This window comes from Chanodichthys erythropterus, chromosome 4 (assembly GCF_024489055.1).
Source record: "Chanodichthys erythropterus isolate Z2021 chromosome 4, ASM2448905v1, whole genome shotgun sequence".
In the NCBI taxonomy this organism is placed as follows: Eukaryota; Metazoa; Chordata; class Actinopteri; order Cypriniformes; family Xenocyprididae; genus Chanodichthys; species Chanodichthys erythropterus.
The window spans coordinates 20174596-20195896 of NC_090224.1; the positions used below are offsets into that span (position 1 = coordinate 20174596).

Sequence of the window (21301 nt, forward strand, 5' to 3'; positions counted from 1 at the left end):
AGTCCAACTAAAGAAACAGGAGATTTTAATGGCGAACCACAAAGTGGCACAGATTAGGACTCGTCTAAATTACAGCCCCAACCCACATTTTATCTTGTGGCGTGATCTACAACTATTGTTCAGCGCTGCCTCCCAGCCATCCCCCCTCCTGAGTTATGATCTAACGTTTGCCACATGGAGCCCATCCAGAGAGGTAGCGCAGGCTGTAGAGAGCGAATAATCCTCCCATTTCCTCCCTAAAACTCAGGCAGAGCAACACTTACTTTCTGTCCAGGTAAGCCAGCATCGCCTGGATCCCCCTTTGGACCTGGACGACCCTGTGTGGAGAAAAAAAAAGGAAAAAGACCTGTCAAAAATGAACCCCAAAGTTTTGGTAAAAAGCTTAAGTGTGATCCAAACAAAAATGAAACACATAAATCAGATCAGAGAACAAGGCTGAGAGACAAAGAGTGATTTGAGAGATTGTGTCTTATTGTAAAAACAGGACGGAAAACTAGATTTCTAGACTTTGTCTGTGGTTGTTAAGTTCAGGTCTCGAGATATGGATTTAGTCTCTTCTTCAATGTAAAGGCAGAATGGGCCAAAAATGATAATGTTAACTAAAATATTTTAATAATTGTTCTAATTATACAAGAATAGGAAAGTCCGCACTACAACTATAACAATAACAACACAGAATAACAATATTGTTGGAAACACTTTCAAAATGATTTTTTTCCAGCTGATGATCAATAAAAACACTGACAGCCAATTAGAATCCACTCGAATTTAAAGAGCTCGAGCATTTAAACCAACAGAAGACAAAACTGCAGGTATAATAAACAGAACATTATCATGCATTTGTGTGGATGCTAATATAGTTATATTTATAGTTATTGTTCTTGGTGTGAATGGGCCTTAAGTCTGTGGGATTTGTAAAGTTTTGCTGTAAAGATGCAGTCACATTAGCAAAACTTTGCGGGCAAAGTAGATCCAAAAGTGTAATGATGCATGAAGCACCTTTTACTCACAGGTTACTTCCAAACCAAGCAACATTATTTTGGAAAACACAGTGAATCCAAAGAGAAATCCGTGTGGCGATATTTTTTTTTTGCCTTGCGTGTCCCTCTTGATCAAATAGATTCCTAGTGAGATAATTGCATTTTGCCAGCAGAATTTTGTCACACAAAGGTTAAAGGGGACCTATTATGCTCCTTTCATAAGAATGTGCCTGTGAAGTTTCAACTCAAAATACCACACAGATCATTTATTATAGCTTGTCAAATGTGCCCTTATTTGGGTGTGTCCCTTTGAATGCAAATGAGCTGCTGCTCCCGCCCCCTTTCCAGAAGAGGGCGGAGCTTTAACAGCTCATGCTTCAACAACAACAAAATTGGAGAATCTCACACAGCCAAAATGCCAAAATGTCAAAATTCAAATCGTAGCCGTTGCAATTTGATATTGTGCAGGCCTAAACCACACTCCTCTCCTCCAGCCACAATTTGAGGAATCATTTGAGGAAATGACGTTTCATACTTATGGTTATTGGTTTGTTTCAAATCCTTAACTCAAAGTATGAGCAATAGTAATTGTAATGCTTGCGAACAGCACTAAAACGCAGCAGCTGAAACTGAGAGGGGAGTAAATCCAGCGAGATTTGTGTGCTAGCAGCAGGATCAGGCGGTTTCAAGTGCTCTGATGAGCGTAAAGCCCCCAGACACACAGGAATGCTGAATCCAGAGCTCGCTGCCATAATTATGCCTCCGCCACAACTATAATAAATAGCCTGAACAATCCCTGTTTGGTGTGTGGAAGGATTTAAAGCCTGCTACCGACATCTAACTGTGTGAGGAGACAATCGACAAATGATGAAAATTGAGATGGACTTACAGCCTCGCCTGGGATGGAGAGCCCACTAGGGCCCTGTGGTCCTGGAGGGCCCATCGGACCAGGCAAACCCATGTCTCCACGTGGGCCAACCGGACCCTGCAGGAACAAACAGAATCAGGATTTCAAAGTTTCATGCTGTAGATAAAATTGATGAATAAGCTATAATGTACAGGTTAAGACAGAACAGAGAAGGAAAATCAGACTTACAACTTGGCCGGTTTCTCCTCTCTCCCCTCGGGGTCCTTTGCTTCCTGGAGCACCCTGGGAAAAGAGAAATTACAGAGAACAGTGCCATTAATCCAATGAATAATAATGTAAACATGTTAACTATGAATTCAAATTTTTATTAACATTTTTAAAATCATGTGATGCAAACCAAACCATATTATGCAACAATATTACAAACTAAAAAAGGTGACTTACCACTGGCCCCTGAGGCCCCTGGGGTCCCGTGCTGTCTGAAGAGCATGTGCAGGCGTTGGGAAGAGCTGGACATTTGGATTCATCTCTCTGAAGAGAACAAAAACCATAAGAACAAATGGCAGCCACATACAAATTATTTGCTAATTTTGCATGTGCATTGTGTTGATGTCTAACTCATGGATATTTAGATGTTCTGAAAATCTGGTTAGTGACATGACCAGACTGATAACCAAAGGGTTGTAGGTTCAACCTCTTGAAGGGCAAATTACCTTACTACAACTATCTGTGTCCTTCAAACAAAATCATGTGGGAGTTGCCACAGTTTTGGAAAAAGCTTTCTTAATTAAAACAGAGTTCATCATCAAGCAAAAAACAAAACAATAAGCTTGAGCATTTGAATCGGGTTGTTATGCTGAAACTCTAAATATAATGGTAGAAGTAATGAAATAATGAAATGTCAGAGTTCGACAGTCAACGTCATAAATATTGAAATGAACACAAAGAAAATTCAAATTAAATGTACCATACCAACACCGTTTTACCATAATGTTGGGAATTTGGCAAAAAAAGAGGTTTGCATGTCACAGGCAGTTCAGTAAGTTTGACAAAATAGTGGAATACAAAATATTATTGGATGTTTGAGCTGTTACTCATTTATCTGTCATAAGGTCAATTGTCACTGTAGCTTTAAACAAGTCACTTACTGTAACCCAACAGCCAGATTGTCTATATTATACATAAATGTACTTCAAATCTCCTTAGATAAAAGTCTGCTAAAAATTATTAATACCACATAAGATTAAAACCTCCTGTGTTTTGACTGTCAGAAATACCATAAGGAAATTCAAAATATTTAATAATTTGCTTATGGAAGACTAAAAATATAATAAAGATTTTGGACACAGCTGGTCTCATGGTTTGCATTACAGACACATATTCGCAACCCTGTACCGAAGGCACTTGAGTTCAACCATTTCACACTGTAAAACTAAAAACCACAAACGAATAGCATTAAAAATGTCTTTTTTAAAACCCTTCTGCTGTTGACAAATCAAATAACAAGGAAGAGTGCTGAACGAGAGATCAAAGAAAGGAAATGCTGTAACAATAGCGAGCCATTTAGCTGAGCACATGTTAAATTTCATGTCATCGGGGACGCATCAGAAACATATGGAATATTAAGACAGACCTGCGTGGGCAGATGAAGCTAAGAAAGACGTAGGAGATATGCGTGACAGTCATTTGCTTTTAATTCAACATGACTTTAAAGCAAGAGCAGTCTGGGGTTAAGAGCCTTGCTTAAGGCCACAATGATCAAAGGCATGGTGTGGGATGTAAACAGTGTGGTTCCTGGGTCATCCGTTCCTGAAATTTAACCCAGCGTTTGGGCTTTTGACCTTTGTGTAACCCTAGGTAAGGTTGCCCCAACCATTTATTTCTTAAATATGTTACAAAAACACACTACAGGCTTAGTATCAACATTGTAAATATGATTTTTCAAAGTTGTAAATAAGACAAAGTTTATTGGAGTATGTTTTTTATGAGTCTTTCTACTTCAAAATCTCAAGCTTAATTCAATGTTTTACCATTTTTTGTGAAATCTACAAGCAATTTCTGAGTGAAAATTGCTTCGAAGCCATTTTTTCAGTGTACTAGCTGGATTGTAACTAACTCCGTATGTTATTCGGTTGCACAATCTGTTCTTAAAGCAGAACATACCGTAGTTAGTAAGTCGCAAGCTTTTCATAAAGTAATGCATAGTCGTATAATAAAACATTTACCCTTGTATTGTGATCCAATAGCAGCCTACAAATACGTGAGCACAAGTTGTGTCGAAATGCTGTGAATTTTAGTTCATTCTTGATTCTAATTTCTTTTGCCTCACATAACTAACAGTAAAAATACGATTTGAAAATAACATTTAGAAACTCTGTTTGAAATTAATTATGATCAATAAATAAATAATGATACAAAAGAAACATAAGAAATAAAAATGATTTGCAATGCACAACACTGACTGATGCACACTGTTTAGGTTGGTTTTGTGTTGAAGAGCTGCTAACAAAGCAATTGATTCATATAATGTTCTCTCTTTTAAAATGTAAACATTATAATGTATGTTCAAAGCAGAGGTCTTCGACCCTGCTCCTGGAGACTCACTGCCCTGCAAAGTTTCTATCTAACCTGCTTTATCTTGTGATTTTCAAGCGATCCTGAGAGTTTGGTTGGCTGGTTTAGGTGTGTTTGATTAAACTCTGCGGGACAGTGGTTCTCCAGGAGCAGGGTCGGAGACCTAAAGTACTAAAGTACTCTAAAGGATTGAAATCTGTCATTTAAATCAAGAGTTTACTGATGCAGTTCAGTGTATCTACTATTTTATTCCAACCATTACTCTTGGTCGAAGGCTTCCGTATTTAAATATACATTTTAAATCATTTTAATTGTGCGACGGAAAAATATTCAGTAGTGTGTAAATTAGTGCCCATTTAGGTCAAAACTAGGCCAAGTTGTAACTTACGCACAGCTGGTGCAACTGGCCCCTGATCTCTAGAGGCTTTCTTAAAGTCTTCACTTACCATTGAAGGAAGGTCACAACATCTGTCCCTGCTGGTCCAGCCGAGACTGCACACAATGTCAAACATCTGGAGCTGAAACTGCTCAACCAGAGAGAAAACGGATGTTACACGTGTCTTTGATAAAAGCTTGCATTTTCAAATATGGGGCTCAGGCGCCCTATTAAAAGGATTCAGGGTGGAAAGAGCGAGAGAGTGTTGAGCTCTCGGTCAACGCGTGATAACAAAAGTTGTGTTTTTGTACATAAGGTGCAACTCACCGTTGCTGATTCTCCTTTTGATCCGATAGATTTGGACATTTTGCCAAGCACTTGAAATCCATCCATCGATGTGTTTCCTGCTGGTTTAATCTCCTTCTCAGCCACTTCCTGGCAGTCCACATTCAACTTGACACTCTTGGAAGACACCAGGATGTGGAGCTGGAAAAAAAGATGATTGTTAGATGTTCAAGCTTATAACTGACTCAGGGGTCAATTTAAAGGAAGAATTTGTTTCATCTTCAGCACTGTGAATCATTAAATAAGTCTCCTTGGCAGTTTTCTATTGTTGTTTTTAACTCCAGGCCTTAATTAGGGAGCCTCTCAGTTCAAAGGGAGTGTTCTGGCCAGAGGCACATATAAAAACCAGCAAGTTCTTTCTCCACCAAATTCATCCTGACACGCTCAAGGCGATGATAACAGAGAGTCCATTGTAAAGTACTTTTACAGAGAAATTTGGAAAAGATTAACAGCAGCTAACAAGAGTGTAAACAAATACATCACCACATATTAACGCTTAAATACATCGACAGTGGGACTGTCAAATCATCCAGCAGATTTCCCATCTGATCTGAAGCGGCCTCTTCCTCTCTGGATTGATAAACATTTGAGGGGCAAATTCACTAAATAGTTGCACCCCTTCAGTACAGATACATACATAAACTAGCATATATAAAGCATCATACTTTTCAGCCTCCAATCTATGCAAATAAGATTGATTATGAGACTATTAAAAAACATTTAAAAATCTTACCAGCCCAAAACTTTTGAATGGTAGTGTACTTAAACTCCTCTTGATCTTCCCGAAATTTGGGGAACTTCAGACCACAATGGTCACAATTATTTAAAGCTTTTTGCTGTACAAAACAAATCTAACAAATCTGAGAATGAGTGTACCAAATAGGTTGCACAAAATGGTTAAATGTACTCATACACTTTGAGCTACTCTGCCTAGAATCATGGTTCTGCAATCATTTGATTAGTCAGTCATGCTAATTGTGTTTCTCAGGCTGCATGTGATGTGTTTGGCTCTGTAATGGCTGCTTGGCGCTATATTTCTTAGTGAATTGCCTCCTTAGAGTTTTTCAGATCTCTGATCCACGTAATCAATGTACACGGATATTCCCTGTTCACCACAGCGCATGATGAAGTTGTTCCTCCATATGCCATGGACCATCGGGCTGCCAAGTCTTAAAAACCAGCTGAATGCTGCAGTGTAATCACATTTCTCTACCGCAAGCTAATGGAAGAGTTCAGAACAGGACTTATGCTATGGATTGGGAATGGATAGGAAATTTGTGGTTAGCAGATTGAGGAGATGCGATTCTGATCTGACCACATACTATAAGATTGGTCAGTATTAGTAAACATGCTAAAGGCCTGAGATACACTGATGTTTACCTCACTATTGGGCTGAACAAAGCAAAAAAGACATGATATTCATTAGAACGATGAAGGGATTGTTATGGAGCCAGACCACCATTTTTCTGTGAAGGCCTAAACCAGTTTTCTATCGAGTCTCTTCACAAACTGCCTATCAAACCTAGTCAATATCAAAACAAGCATGAGATCATTAGTTTTCTTAAATGTGGTACATATTATCTAAAGCTTTCCCTGTGGCACATGATTACTTTCTATTTAGCCTGAAGGTCTCTTCTGTTCTCGATTATTATATTCCGTACGGAATAATATCATACAGCTTACTGCATAATACACAGTATAAACTGTAACAATATAACTACTTTAAAAACGATAGTATGTGAAACAGAACACATTATGCAATGATTAACATGTCATACATTTGTGTTTACATGCTATTTTAGTGTTTATTTTTGAAAACTAGTGCTGTCAATAGAATAAAGTAATCCCAATTAATCTCACACTTCTGTCCAGTCTGTAAGGATATCCAGATATTCCATGTGTACAAAACATTCACATACTGAGCACAGTATACATAATGCAAGAGTAGGACGGCATTCTGAACCTGATACTTTGCGCAATCCCTGCTGTTTATGATCTGCTGCACTGTTATTCCGTTTAAAGTGATGTTGGAACTGATTACAGTCATTTGATTTTGCTTATTTTAATTTGATCACTGGCAGCTGTCCTCAAACGTCCTCTTTAATGGCCACCTGTGGCCATGCAGAGGGAAGAAGGGTCTTTTAAACAGATGACTTCTCCATTTCAACTGAATCTGCCACACATTTGGACAGATCTTTCAAAACAGAACTGTCCTCCATTTTTGGCCAAATCCACAGAGGATATCTGAAGAAACCCTGATAATGGCCATACCCACTTTCTCTTGGCTGCTTGAGAGCTTTCTGCACACTCATGGTCATTCAGAGTTTAGTGTTAAAAGATTTTCAGAAATTATTCATTTAATCACCCTCATGCCGCAATTTTGAATAATGTTCAAACTGCTGTTGTTGAAAGCAATGAAAGCATACAGTGACCATGGGTTGTTGAGGTCCAAAAAAGACCAATGAAGATAGAAAGTCACAAAGGTTTGAGTAAATGATGACAGGATTTCATTTTGGGGTGAACTATTATTTTATGAGCAATATAAACTTGCTGTTAAAAAAATCCCATTACGTGCACCACATACGGAGCCAAAAAAGAAAAAAATCATAGAGTCAAATCCTTTGCTGAAGCTAGACAATCTAAATCATGTTTGTTTATCTAGACCAAAAAACCATCTGCATGAGTAAATGATGTGCCAGAACCATGCAGCTCTTAAAAAAAAAACATTTCATTTCTGAAATTCAGTATTTTTTTTCTTCCAAACAGGAGAGATCTGAAGCATGAACGATTCGTCAAGCACAAATATGAACGCTTATGCCACTCCATTTGCTTTCATTAAAAAAAGCAAAGAGGGTGCAAACCCTGCGCTGCTTCATCATATGACAGTTTCTAAGACAGGCCTATGCAAAGAAATTTAATGGAAAAATGTTTAACATATTAAATAATCATATGGTAATGCCTATTTTGGCCAATCCAGTAAATCAAACACTTTACAAATGAAAAGCACTTCATCTCTTTAGGATTTGGACCATGATGGACTCAAACCAAAAGATCTATTCACAACAAATTAACCAGTCTGGCATCAGTACAAAAACAAATTTGCACTGAATAACACTTGAGTTAAAAACCAAAGGCTTACAATAGTAAAACTAAATATTATAAAAACAGTTCATATAAACACCATGTGACCTTCAACTGATTTCTATTAATACACCAATTTTGGATATTGCTTGGCATACTAGAGTAAACTCTAGCTTTGCTACTAAACCCCTAATAAAGTAAAGTATTTATCTTGACTTATTTGGGACAAATCCCGCTCTGTATTTTCACAATGCTTCATGTCACTCTCACATGCAAATATTGTAAAGTCCCACCTACAGCTAGCCACACAAATATACAGTATCTACCATCCTTTGGATGAGACGTTTAACCAAGATCCTGACTCTGTGGTCCCAGAATGACTTTCGAACAGAGTAGGGGTGTAACCCTGGCATCCTGGCCAAATTTGCCCATTGGCCTCTGTCCATCATGTCTTCCTAATCATCCCCATATACTAATTGGCTTCATCACTCTGTCTCCTCAACACCAATAAGCTGGTGTGTGGTGGGCGTTCTGGCGTAATATGGCTGCCGTTGCATCATCCAGGTGGATGCTGCACATTGGTGGTGGTTGAGGAGATTCCCCCTTACATATGTAAAGTGCTTTTGGTATCCAGTAAGGAATTATTATTCTTATTATTATATGCCATTAAACCCTGTTATACCATCCAGTCTCACTTTAAAGTGACTGGTGATGTGTCTCCTGAGGGTATATACTGATGTTCACACACAGGCCAAAACCACAATAAACAAGCCACCGCACCTCTCATTCAAATCACAAGAATTTCCCCCCTGGTCAACTTTGACAGGGAACCTGATGGACCGTCAGGATCAGGGCCAGTCAGATATACTGACTGAAGATAAGGACAAACGTATAATCAGCTCAAAGCAATTCATCTGCTCCATGCTTGGCATTTGCTGGCACTCTGATGTAACTGTTTTTTGAGCAGTGATTCAACATTTTCCTGTATGTCTGCCAGATATACACTTTTTTCTGGCCTCACCAAATATACTTACACTTCTGAGACACATCTTGGCATCTTAATTAATCATCTACATCACAGCTGACATGATAAATGTCCATTTACACAATGTGCGCAGGTGTGCAGTTGTGCATGTCTAGTGATGTAACCAAGTTCAACATTTAGGCAAATAAGCTGAGCTCATTGCATTTCTTGTATTTCTTCATCTCTGTTACGATTAGCTAACTTCTGAACATTGTGAAACTTTTTCAGCTTGCCACATCAAACTTTAATTTCAACGTAAGCATTTTGTGGTCTTCCTTTCGGCAAAATTCTCACAATAAACTGTCATGCATAGTCCAAAACTTGCTTATTTCAGATTCAAACCCTTTCAGTGAATATGTTTGCTGACAGTAAGCCCTCTTTGTCCTACATTTATATTCCACACTTGCAGACCATTGTCTTCTTGAAAGAAATAGATCCCTTGATCTATCTGCGTGAACATCTGTGCATGTTTTGTGCATTCAGACATAATGGACATTTGTTTTGAGACCGTTTTTGCTGAAGACCTCACACAGCTTGGCTCTGTATATGCAGACATTTATGGTGGAGAATGTGGGCACTTGTCTCCAACGAATTCTGCCATCGATATGCCTAAAGCACAGTAATAAGCAAGCAATTTACCTTGTGGAAGCTTCCATGGAAGATCCTCTTGATTTGATCATTTTTAAAAGTGGCTCGTTGGATCTCTCCTGTTGTATCCTTATTATAAAACGACACACTTTGTGCGGATGCTGGACAAATAGAAATAGAAAGGCAGAGACAAATATTAATTGAGTTAAATATCCCACAAGTCACCACAAACTAGAGCAAATAAACATCCTCTGCAGTAAACGTATGATATGACTAAAGGAGATGTTGTGGAACAGGCCTAATCAGATTACTGGGACAGGGAGAAAGCCTTAAGGAGCATTTTATGACTTTTTCAAAGCTAAATGTAGATCTCAGATATGATATTTAAGTATCAGCTTTGTTTCTCAGATGTTTCTTCTTAAATTCTTCAGCAGAAATAAAAGGAGAAACAAAGTAAACGTCTAGAGAAATGAATGTGGACAGTGTACAGGACTCAAAAATAAGGATGGGGAGTTTTTATGCTCTGCATTCTTAAACGTGGTTTTCTATGAGGCAATCAACTTTGTTAATATGAATTGTGGTGATTTAAACTGGCAAGATAGAGTTATCTAGCTATCTGACATGGACGTTTTATAATTGCAAATGATTTATGACAGTCTTAGAAGCATCCACTGGAATTGATTAAGTTTATAAACAAATCACTTTATGATCTGTTTTTCCAGCAAAGTTTCCAGCCTGTTGTTGTAGAAGTAATATTAGATTTTTTAGATTCGAATTTTTTTTTTTTTTTTTGCAGTTGAAAAACCTAAAATATTAGTTTTTTTATTTATGTTTTCTTTCTTTTTTTAGACATATAAATATTTGTTGTTAAAATAAAGCCAGTAAAAAATAAGGTTAAGGCATAAACAAACCTGAAATATTAGACTGACTAAATTCTTATTTTTTATATCTATATTTTGCTAGGCTCTGGGAAAATGTGAGAAACAGAAGACTTTATTTGCTCTCCATTTAATCTAAACAAAATATTGATATATTAAAGAGATCTTATTTGTGATTTTTATTTCCCATTTGTTGTCCATGAAGACATTGATTCTGATATGAAAAGGTGTGAACATAAAGGAGGGAAACAGCACTTACGGTCGATGGTGACACCAGTTTCGGGTTTGTGATTCTTGTCTGACACCTGCCAGATATCGAAGGCCTCGTTTGGTGAGTCCGGCAACAGTCGGAACATCAGAATGATGGTGTATGTGGAAGGCAGGCCATCAGGATGAATATATCTGTAAAAAAAAAAAAAAAAAAGCTGACAAAATCAGCCAGAGCGAGGAGAAGGATCTCTGTTCTTTCTGCAGACATTAGCGCAGGCAGGTCAGACTAGATTTATTTGATCCCATGTTTTATCAGAACTTTTCTATGGTAAAATAATTAAGGAAGTGTGTGGGAGAACCGTGGCTTTGAATGCTTTTGGATAGTAGGCTCTACCTGGGCAAGCAGCAGCCAAAAAAGCTCTCACTTTTGCCTTACAGCCCTCTAATGACTCTCTCTTTTACCAAACTACTTTCACAGTTATGTCTGCACACAAGCACACTGTCAGAGTGTCATCTTATAAACAACTGATTTTAAATTACAATCATTATTGTAATCGATAAGAGCATTCCTCTGCAATAACAGACATGGCATTACAGAAAAAGTTTGGGGTCTATATGATTTTTAAAAAATATATATATTTTTAATATTTTTGAAAAAATCACTTATTCTGACCAATGCTGCATTTATTTGAGCAAAAATAAATGTTTTCTATTTATATTTTAAAATATAATGTTTTCCTGTGATTCAAAGCTGAATTTTCAGCATCATTACTCCAGTCTTCAAGTGTCACATGATCCTTCAGAAATCATTCAAAAAACATTTCTGATTATTATCAATGTTGAAAACAACAGTGGAACAACAATTATGGAACAGCTGAATACAGTTTTTGTGGAAATTATGATTTTTTTTTTTTCCTGGAAAGTTCAAAAGAACAGCATTTATTCGAAATAGAATTTTTTGATGTGTCCATGCTGAGTAAAAGTATTAATTTCTTCTTTTGTTATAGCAGACAAAAAACTAAAACCTTACAGACCCTAAACTTAATGAACAGTAATGTACATTAACTGAATAAGACTTTTAAGAAATACTTGACTTAATTGACTTTCTAAGGAACACAAAAGGAGATGTTGCTGCTCTTCAAGCTGCAAAAAGTACTGTAAAATATCAGAAAAGTGGTCCATACGACTTGTACACTACACTTAATGTCTTCTAAAGCCATTAATTTGTTATTCACTAAAAATCTTGCTCTTTGGTCTGATTCATGAACATTCAAACATGGCGTGTCAAGACGTGTCACACCAGGTTTGACCTCAACTTCTTGCATGTCTTTTAACAGATCACAACATATGACAGTGTCTGGTTACTGTCTGCTTTCACTGTATGGAAAGAGCTAAACTTCCCCTCTTGTGTATTCCACAACAAAAATAAAGTCTGAAAGAACTTGCACTGTTCCTTTAAATTCACCATGCAGAGTCATGCATGATGAGTAACAGAACTGTAAACAAAATCAGCATTCAAATCAAATCAAGAGAGGTTTGAGCTCACGATGAGGGCTGGTTCAGGAAAGCATTCTTGTGGAGCCTGTAGGCAGTGTAGCTGTTGAAGGAACCGGGCTCCATAGAAACACCCTTGGTGCTAGCATACATCTTCTCAGTCAGATTGAAAGCTTCCAGCATTCTGAATCCTGGGAAGTCACATAATTCATGTTAGTGGTCTACATACATAAACACATGTATGTATATATATATATATATATATATATATATATATATATATATATATATATATATATATATATATATATATATATATATATATATATATATATATATATATATATATACACTACCATTCAAAAGTTTGGGGTCTTGATGGTTTTCTTTTTTTTAAAGAAATGGATACTTTATCCAGCAAGGACACATTAAATTGATCAAAAGTGACAGTAAAGACATTTAGAATGTTACAAAAAAATTATATTTCAGATGCTGCTCTTTTGAACTTTCTATTCATCAAAGAATGCTAAAAAAATGTATCACGGTTTCCACATGAACATACAGCAGCACAACTGTTTTCAATATTGATAATCAGAAATGTTTCTTGAGCAGCAACATATTAGAAAGATTTCTGAATGTGACACTGAAGACTGGAGTAATGATGCAGAAAATTCAGTTTTAAACACAGGAATAAATTACAATTTAAAATTGTAATAATATTTCAAAATATTACAGTTTTATTGTATTTTTGATCATATAAATGCAGCCTTAGCAAGCATAAGAACAAACATTACCAAGAAAAAATCATGCCGACCCCAAACTTTTTAACACTGCATATGACACACGCCTACCTGGTGATGTGAATCCATTTACATAGATCAATGGACAGGCTGTGGAAGCAAGACGTAAACACATGAATTTAAGTTTTGAACAGATCAGCTGTACAATTCTCAAAGATATCTTAAAAAATACCACAAAACATCAACTCACAGGATGTTGCAGTTTCACAGATGAATGTGACTAGGTTGTCCTGAATGGTGGAGAAGGCATCAAAGTCGTCCACCACAAAGACATGACGCTCGCTTGGTTTGCTGGCGATATTCTGCAGCTCAACGAAGTCCACGTCAGCAACTCCAATGACAAACGCGCTGTAACCTGATACGGCACAACCTACATTAGCATATTTATCTTAAAGTCACCATATTCTATACTTAAAGTATATCAAAATAGACATAATTAGGTTGTAGTTTCCTACTACACCTCCAGTGATTATCAAAGCTCTGCATACTGATGCAGTTCACACTGTCATTCATCAGGTTTTGAATTCTGAATAGGTGCTGATGTCATATGGTAATGAGCTCATACTTATGTCATAACCTTTATAGTTGGGAGTGAGTCATACCAGCATGCTGTAGCTTGGCAGCATTTTTCTTCACTTCATCCTGAGAACGTCCATCTGTTACGGCCACCACGACCTTCGGTACGTTTCTCCTCATTCCACTGTCAAGAGTGAAGACCTTCTCATATACATGCTTCAGAGCCACACCTGGGAGGGATAAACATAAGAAAACGACATCAACAAAACTCATCCCTCATAAGTTTAACATCTAAATCTGTCTATACTGCAAATTTTTCACATTAAGCTTGGCCAAAAATCAAGAAAAATTTAAAAATCTATCTGTCAAGAAATGTTTGGGTCATATATCACTACAAAATTAGTAATTCTGAATGTATTAATAAATAAATTATCTTTTGTGTCAACAACTTTTAAAGCTGTGTATTTAGAGCAGCTGTAAATGTTTAGGCGCGTTGTAGTGATACCTGTCTTTGTGTTTCCTCCCCTGTAACGGATGAGTTTCAGAGCAGAGAGCACGGTGCCTTTATCGTTATACGCGTTGAGCCGGAACTCAGTCTTTGCATCATCACTGTACTGCACAAATGAAACCTTTCGACACAAAAATATTGAGATACAATTAAACATGGTAGCAATGATTCAGTGATGCAATATATCTGTCCCAAAGATGACTGGTTAAACTACATTTTTCATTTCCCAAAGTCATAAAAAGGTTGCGACATGTTATAGGTGATTACCAGAGTATTGCAATTTGGTTGCTAGGGTGTTCTAGGTGGTCGCTAGGGTGTTGCTATTCTGTTGCTAGGGTTTTACCTGCATTCCTGATGGGCCGATAACATCAAAGGCGCCAACAACGCTGAAGACAAACTGGATCACTTTGCTGAAACTCTCATCTCCGATACTCCAGGAGCCATCAATGAGGAAAACCACGTCTGCTTTTGCTCCTTTGCATACTGAGAACACAAAAACAACTCTATGAACTGGAGCATGCAAGAACAGCTTTGTTTCTGATTAAACTTTTACATAAGAGTGGAGAATGGGTAATGAAATCTCACTAACAAACACAGTCACTGAAAAAACAATTTAATGAACCTCCATGTTGTAATTACTGTCACACTCTGCCACATATTCTTGTGAAAGTATGCAAGAATGACGTACATATAAAATCCAGAAGGTCTAAAGAGTAACTAATTGATAAAACTTTACAATAAGGTCTTGTTTCTTAACATTAGTTAATGCATTAACTAACAATGAGCTAAGAATTTTGTCAAAGCAATTATTAATCTTTGTTAATATTAGTTTAAAAGGACCTATTATGCTTTTTTTCCATGTATATCTTTCTTTAGTGTTGCTGTTTGAGCCTGAAAAAGGTCTGCAAAGTTCCAAAGCACAAAGTTGCTCCAGCGGGAGTATATGCAAAATAAAGGGGCGGGGCCTGGTTGATTTAGTTAGTAGTGTGTTGAAACTGGTGATTATGGTAAGGGGCGGGACATTTCCCAAACACGCTTGAAGCACTTGACTAATCACAACATACTGGTCGAGTCGACCAACCAGAGCACAGTGTGCTTTTCAGAAGGAGGGGTTTCACCTCTGTGAACAGAGCGTTACTGACAGACTGGGAGCTGCAACAATGACAAATATGGGAAAAATAATGTGTTTTTTGAAAAATCAAGCATGAAAACCTGACTTTGAAAAAGGGCATAATAGATCCCCTTTAATAAAATTAGAATTGTTCATGTTAGTCCACAGTGCATTAACTTAACAGTTTTAACACTTTTGATTTTAGAAATGTTTAAGCAAATGTCAAAATTAAGATTAACTTAATACTGATAATAAATGCTGTATAAGTATTGTTCAATGTTAGTTTGTGTAATTAATGGTGTCATTTTCAATTTAAATGTAAAATCCACAATGAATTATTCCATGCCACTCCATACTTAAAGCCAGATGACTCTTCTGGAGTAGAAAACATTGTGAATTGAAGCATTAGGCAACTTGTAGACTTCTTGCGTGATGAATAAAACCATTTTGAGCATGATCCAGCATGATCCCCATTTAGGGATCCAATTTTTTTATGAATTGAAGATAAAAAGAAAGGATCCGTATTTTATTAGCAGAAGGATTTTCTCCAAGGTTTTAAAACTGATATTAATTTGATCCAAACTCATTGCAAAGAAGGAGATCTAGAAAATGTTTGCAATGCTTGTATCCATAAAAGCTCTGGGCACTCTATTCCACCATTCCAAACCGCAATCTATTTACTAACAAGATTTTGAAGAAAACGTGAGTGCTGCTTGTCAACTGAAAATCTGCTGCCAAGAAAACCATGAAAATTTGCATGATTTGAGGTATTTAACTACAATATGAGTTTCTAAAGCAGTTGCTGAAGGCACTTACCTGCCCAGCCGGGTGGAATAGTTGGTGGTGGTGGAGGAGTGGGTGGTTTTGTTGGCACCGGTGTTGGTTTAACAACTAGATGAACCAAAAGAAGTCAGAAGACATTGTAGGATCATTGTTTAAATTCAGCAAGAGGACGAATTCTGCTTATTTCTGGATAAACTCACGAGTGCGTTCTCTGGTACTGACTCCGGGCCCTTCCAGATTGGGTGTCTGGACAAACACTGTGGCACTGTAGAGGGAGTCTGGGCTCAAACCTTCGAAACAGTACTGACTCTGGCCCGCAGTGATGGTGATCTCCTGCTGACCTTTAGCTGCCGCTGCAAACAGATTTAACAACAATACAGTAAAAATACAGTAAAAACAGTAATATTATGAAATGTATGAAATATTTTCTATTTGAATATATTTTAAAATGTAATTTATTTCTGTGATCAAAGCTGAATTTTCAGTGTCACATGATCCTTCAGAAATCATTCTAATATACTGTGCTTGAGAAACATTTCTTATTATTATCAATGTAAAAAAAAATCATCACTTTTGAATGGTGGTGTATATATAATGAAATGTGGCTACATGCCTAAATATGTTGCCTAGATGGGCAGCTCACTATAGGTTTTGAAACAGATCAATGTTGACTCAAGGCAGAATGAAATAAGAGTTCAACATAAGCGTGACTCACGGTCCAGAGGATTCAGCTTGATTCTGTAAGACGTGGCGGCACGGTGAGGCGTCCATTTAATGCAGAACCTGTCATAGCCAACGTCATATGTCTCAAGGTTGGTCACATTGAGGTACACTGAAAGGATAAGATGGAGATGTTGCACTCAAATTGGGAATTTTGCTGACATTAAAAACAGTGGCTTAAAACTAAAAACTGAAAACGTACATGTTGTCCCTTGTCCCGTGAGAGGTTTGCTGATACCGCCATCATATTGGGCGAACACCTGAACGTCGTACGTTGTGCCAGGAAGCAGGTTATGTAGAGTATAGCTGGTGACATCACCAACAAACACCTCCAAAGACTCGTCTTTATCTAAAGGAGGAAAGGCAACAAAACATTTAACAATTGAACTGTACTGATGAATTTTAGAAAGAAATTAGGATTTCATGACTTTGAGTTAAAACATTTTTTAAACAGCATGTAGTGAACACACACTATTGCAGTATTTGGTACCTGTTGGTTGATAGACTAGTTTATAACCCAAGACCGGAGCTGGTGCCGGATCCCAGGACACACGGAAGCGCGTGTACCACTCGTCTGAGACACGCAGGTTCTGAGGTTCCAGCAGGCCAACTGAACATAGTAAGATCCATGGTTAAAAACTACTGATAAATATCACAGTAATAGTGTTTAAATGCTCCTAAAACAAGAAATACACAGGTTTACAGTGATGTTTTAGTTGTGCTGTGTTACTGTTAGCTGAAGGATGTTCTGGATTCTAGCCCATGCTAACTGGAAGATTACATGTTAGTTTATGCCAACACAAACAACAGTATTTCAAACTCTCGACCATGCCCTACCAGCAATTGCTCACTCATATTCTCCTTAAACCTTTAAGAATATCCTCAAATGGCTGATGTCGAGGTTGAGATTGTACTACGTGTACTTGCTACTATCCAGGGTTATTATCGTTATAACTAAAACTAACTGTAACTATAACTATTTTTTTTTCACATTTTTTAAATAAAGCTAAAATAAATTATAAATATTAGATGAAAAACTTGACTAAACAAAAAAATAAAAAAACTATTACATTAAATTGAACCTAAATGGTGATTAAAAAACTAAAACTAATGAAAAGACAAAAGAAATTATTACAAATTAAACTAAACTTAAAATGAAAACAGAAAATATAAAAATAAATGCTAATTCAACATATAAATAAAAACTATAATAGTACATAAATAATACTACAATTCCACTGCTACTAACCGTAGCTTGCCAAACTACAAGTTACTTTATTTCAGCAGTTTTAATTTTATAATGTCACGCATTAAAGAAGTAATGTTGCAACTCTTAGTTACTCCTAAACACAAGTTGTATAGTGATCTAAGCAGTGTATGTTTTGCAAGGGCAGTTACTCTGACTCACGTGTTTTTCCATTTCCGTTCAGGGATCCGCCAGGTCCCTCGGGATAAACTGCTGTGACGGTGATGTTGTATGGGGTGTCAGGAAGTAGATTTTGAAGGATAGCATTATTTCTGTTGCCAGGAACAACAGTCTGCAGAGAAAACCATCAGATATATGATGTTTGGTTGAATAACCACAACCAAGTCTAATTTGAGAAATCAAACATTTTTTTCTTTAGAATAAGATGTACTGATAATTCATGCACAGTATGATAAAAAGCACTCATCAAGAAAATAAATAGGATTAATTTAAATGTTATGTTAACTTCATGTCATAGACCTCAATGCAAAAGGACTGTAGTGCAGATAAAGTTGTAGCAATAATCACTGGACTTCAACTCACAAATTCTGTGATTGGATCTCCTGTCATTGGAGCGTACGCAATCTTATATTGTTGCACAGGACCCTCAGCGTGATCCCAGCCGATGCTGATCGTGCTTGTGGTGGTTTCAAAGACCCTCATGTTCCTGGGTCCAGCTCGTGGTACTGCAATAGACATTTACAAAGCTAAGTTGTTTTGACTTGCCAGGGAGTTGCTTTGTGGTTGCTAGGTGGTTTAATGTTGCGATAAAACAGAAGTAGCGAAGGATCTTTTCTTCTGTATTGTGATGTACATCCAAGTGGAATGGATGGAATGGAAAAAAAAAAATGTAGGGCTTAAACATGGTTCTATATATCGGTTGTTGATTGGTTGTTGAAAAGTGGGAGTAGGACTCAAAACTTGATGCAGATGAAAACAAGCTTGTAGGGGAGGGTTTAAGCAGACTAAATGAATCTACTAAAAGTTCTGCATACGTCACCAGAGAGAAGTCTGTCATTTTCACTCTCAAGGTCCAGTTATGACATTTTGATTAAACAGTAAGAGGTAAAAACAAAAAAAAAGATTTTCAGTTCTTCAGAAAAGAGTTCACAATAAGATCTATAACATGCATTTATAAAATAGATTTTTATTTCATGATGACTTTAACTGCACCAAAATATATTTCCATCAAATATATATTTTTATGTCATCATTAGCATCTGTGTTTTAGTGTATAAAGCAAAATTTTAAGCCTTAGCTCACATGTTTTTCCTTTTCCGTCAATTCCCGGGCCTTCTCCATCAGCATATACCGCCATCACGTTCACAGAGTACGGAGTATCCGGGATGAGCTGATCCAGGAGAGCATTGTTGATGTTGCCAGGAATGAGAACCTGAGGAGAAGACCATTATTTAGATAACACAGAGACTAGTATATTCACAAAACTGTATGACAACCCAGTGCAGACGTTGCAAATCTGGCAAAGTGAATATACATAATGACGTCACTGTTAAATCCCTGTTTAGACTAGTGTAGCTAGATAACATTTCCAAACAGAAATGTAATGCAAACAGATGTGCTCATGGGGTTAAATGCTACATAAATACTGTCAGATCAGCGTAATTGACCTCAGGGGATGGATGGAGCTGAAGAGAGACAGGATTGGGGAGACGGGGAAACCCCGTCAGCTACCTGTCACCACCCCGCTGGATTATCACCCCATCTGTTCATTTGTTTCTTATTTATTGGCTTCACATCACTGATGGCAGCTGCATACTTTCCATACACCAACGCTCATGACAGAATCAGTTCTGTCTCAAACTGATGGGTTTGAAAAATATGGGTCAGCATGCAGAATATGAAAATGTTTTTTTGTGTCCCAACTTGTGTTTAGTGATGCGGAAGGGGAATCTTGTGAGCCTGTGAGACTCCTAAAGAACTTCTTTCTATGAAAACACTGTAAATGACGCCTAAAAGCAAAAGGGTAGGTGCTAAACATCCTGAGCTGGAGAGTAACTTTAATGAACTAACTTAAAATACTGTGACAGTAGCAAAAACAAAGACTAATTTCCAGATCTTCAGTAATGAGCTACTATGTACATTAAGTAGTAAGGGATCTAGGACTAGAAAAACGCTAAATTGCAGAACAAGATGACACAATAAACTCCTTATCCCTAAAATATTCCACCATCTCTCTTTTTCTGAAGTAGCATTAGAAAGTCTAAATAATTTCAGTGAATCTGTTCAGATGGTTTGTTGTAGCAATGAACTTGTTCAAATAAATAGTTTTGCAGATTCATGAGTCATCCCTCTGTAGGGTTCACAAAAGCCATTTTACTTGCTGTAGTTTAATAAATATTTAGTTCAAGACTGCTGTTTATCATTATGTTTTCAATTCATTGTCTTTGTTTTGGGTTTATTAGCTGCATTTTGTGTTAATTTACACGTTTCAGTTTATTGAGGTCCTCGTTGTTTTTTGAATTATATAATCTGATAATTATCTGAAATGTCTTTTACACTTTCAATGTAGTTTTTAGTAGCATACTACTTAAAAAAAAAAAAAAAAAAGATTAACTATCAATTGTTTGCATTCTGATTGGATGAACTAGGTCCAAAACTGCTGTAAAGTGCCGAAAAATGAAAACTCTTCAACATATATTTCACATACATTGTTCCTGTAGCTCAAGTGGCAGAGCATAATACTAGCAAGATCACTGGTTTGGTTTCCATGAAATGCACATATATTTAATGTACAGTACATTAAATGTATAACTTAAGTTTTGCATAAAAGTGTCCCCTAAATATGAACATGAGTTAATGCTGTGCATGCATGTTTGTGCGTCACTCACAGACTCAAGAGGCCGGATCCCACTCAGCGGGGCGTAGACGACCCTGTACTGCTGAACCTGGCCCGAGGCTGGTTCCCAGCGCACATTCAGAGTGTTGGGAGATGGGTTGTAGACCTGGATATTCCGGGGTGGGACTCTTGGAACTGTGAAACAGGGAGAGAGTGTGTTGAAAGAGAAACCACAAAACAGCAGAGTGAGAACAAGGAATTTACAGAACAGCAGAGGAAGTCGAACAGCTCACAGAGACGTTTAAACAGGAGGAAGCTCAGTAAAGTTCAGGAATGAATGCTGAGCTAGGCATTCGACAGTGGTGCAGACGGGTTTTATGGTGAGAAAGTGCCAAAAAGGAA

The 21301-nt window shown here is 37.2% G+C and overlaps 1 protein-coding gene across 7 annotated transcripts in view; it reads right to left on the reverse strand.

Annotated features, from left to right (window-relative positions):
• Nucleotides 1-21301, reverse strand: part of col12a1b (collagen, type XII, alpha 1b) — a 74446-nt gene that overhangs the window by 10366 nt on the left and 42779 nt on the right. For all 7 annotated transcript variants that reach the window (XM_067384439.1, XM_067384438.1, XM_067384440.1 and 4 more), the window contains 23 exons: nucleotides 20952-21094; nucleotides 19366-19495; nucleotides 18646-18788; nucleotides 18265-18394; nucleotides 17347-17466; nucleotides 17059-17205; nucleotides 16852-16968; nucleotides 16337-16489; nucleotides 16170-16244; nucleotides 14586-14725; nucleotides 14240-14363; nucleotides 13821-13964; nucleotides 13409-13573; nucleotides 13270-13308; nucleotides 12471-12609; nucleotides 10974-11116; nucleotides 9888-9997; nucleotides 5126-5284; nucleotides 4869-4946; nucleotides 2293-2379; nucleotides 2077-2130; nucleotides 1870-1965; nucleotides 264-317 (listed from right to left, as the gene is read on the reverse strand). In XM_067384439.1, the coding sequence (XP_067240540.1) occupies nucleotides 264-317; nucleotides 1870-1965; nucleotides 2077-2130; nucleotides 2293-2379; nucleotides 4869-4946; nucleotides 5126-5284; nucleotides 9888-9997; nucleotides 10974-11116; nucleotides 12471-12609; nucleotides 13270-13308; nucleotides 13409-13573; nucleotides 13821-13964; nucleotides 14240-14363; nucleotides 14586-14725; nucleotides 16170-16244; nucleotides 16337-16489; nucleotides 16852-16968; nucleotides 17059-17205; nucleotides 17347-17466; nucleotides 18265-18394; nucleotides 18646-18788; nucleotides 19366-19495; nucleotides 20952-21094 (2690 nt within the window). The remainder of the gene's footprint in view (nucleotides 1-263; nucleotides 318-1869; nucleotides 1966-2076; nucleotides 2131-2292; nucleotides 2380-4868; nucleotides 4947-5125; nucleotides 5285-9887; nucleotides 9998-10973; nucleotides 11117-12470; nucleotides 12610-13269; nucleotides 13309-13408; nucleotides 13574-13820; nucleotides 13965-14239; nucleotides 14364-14585; nucleotides 14726-16169; nucleotides 16245-16336; nucleotides 16490-16851; nucleotides 16969-17058; nucleotides 17206-17346; nucleotides 17467-18264; nucleotides 18395-18645; nucleotides 18789-19365; nucleotides 19496-20951; nucleotides 21095-21301) is intronic.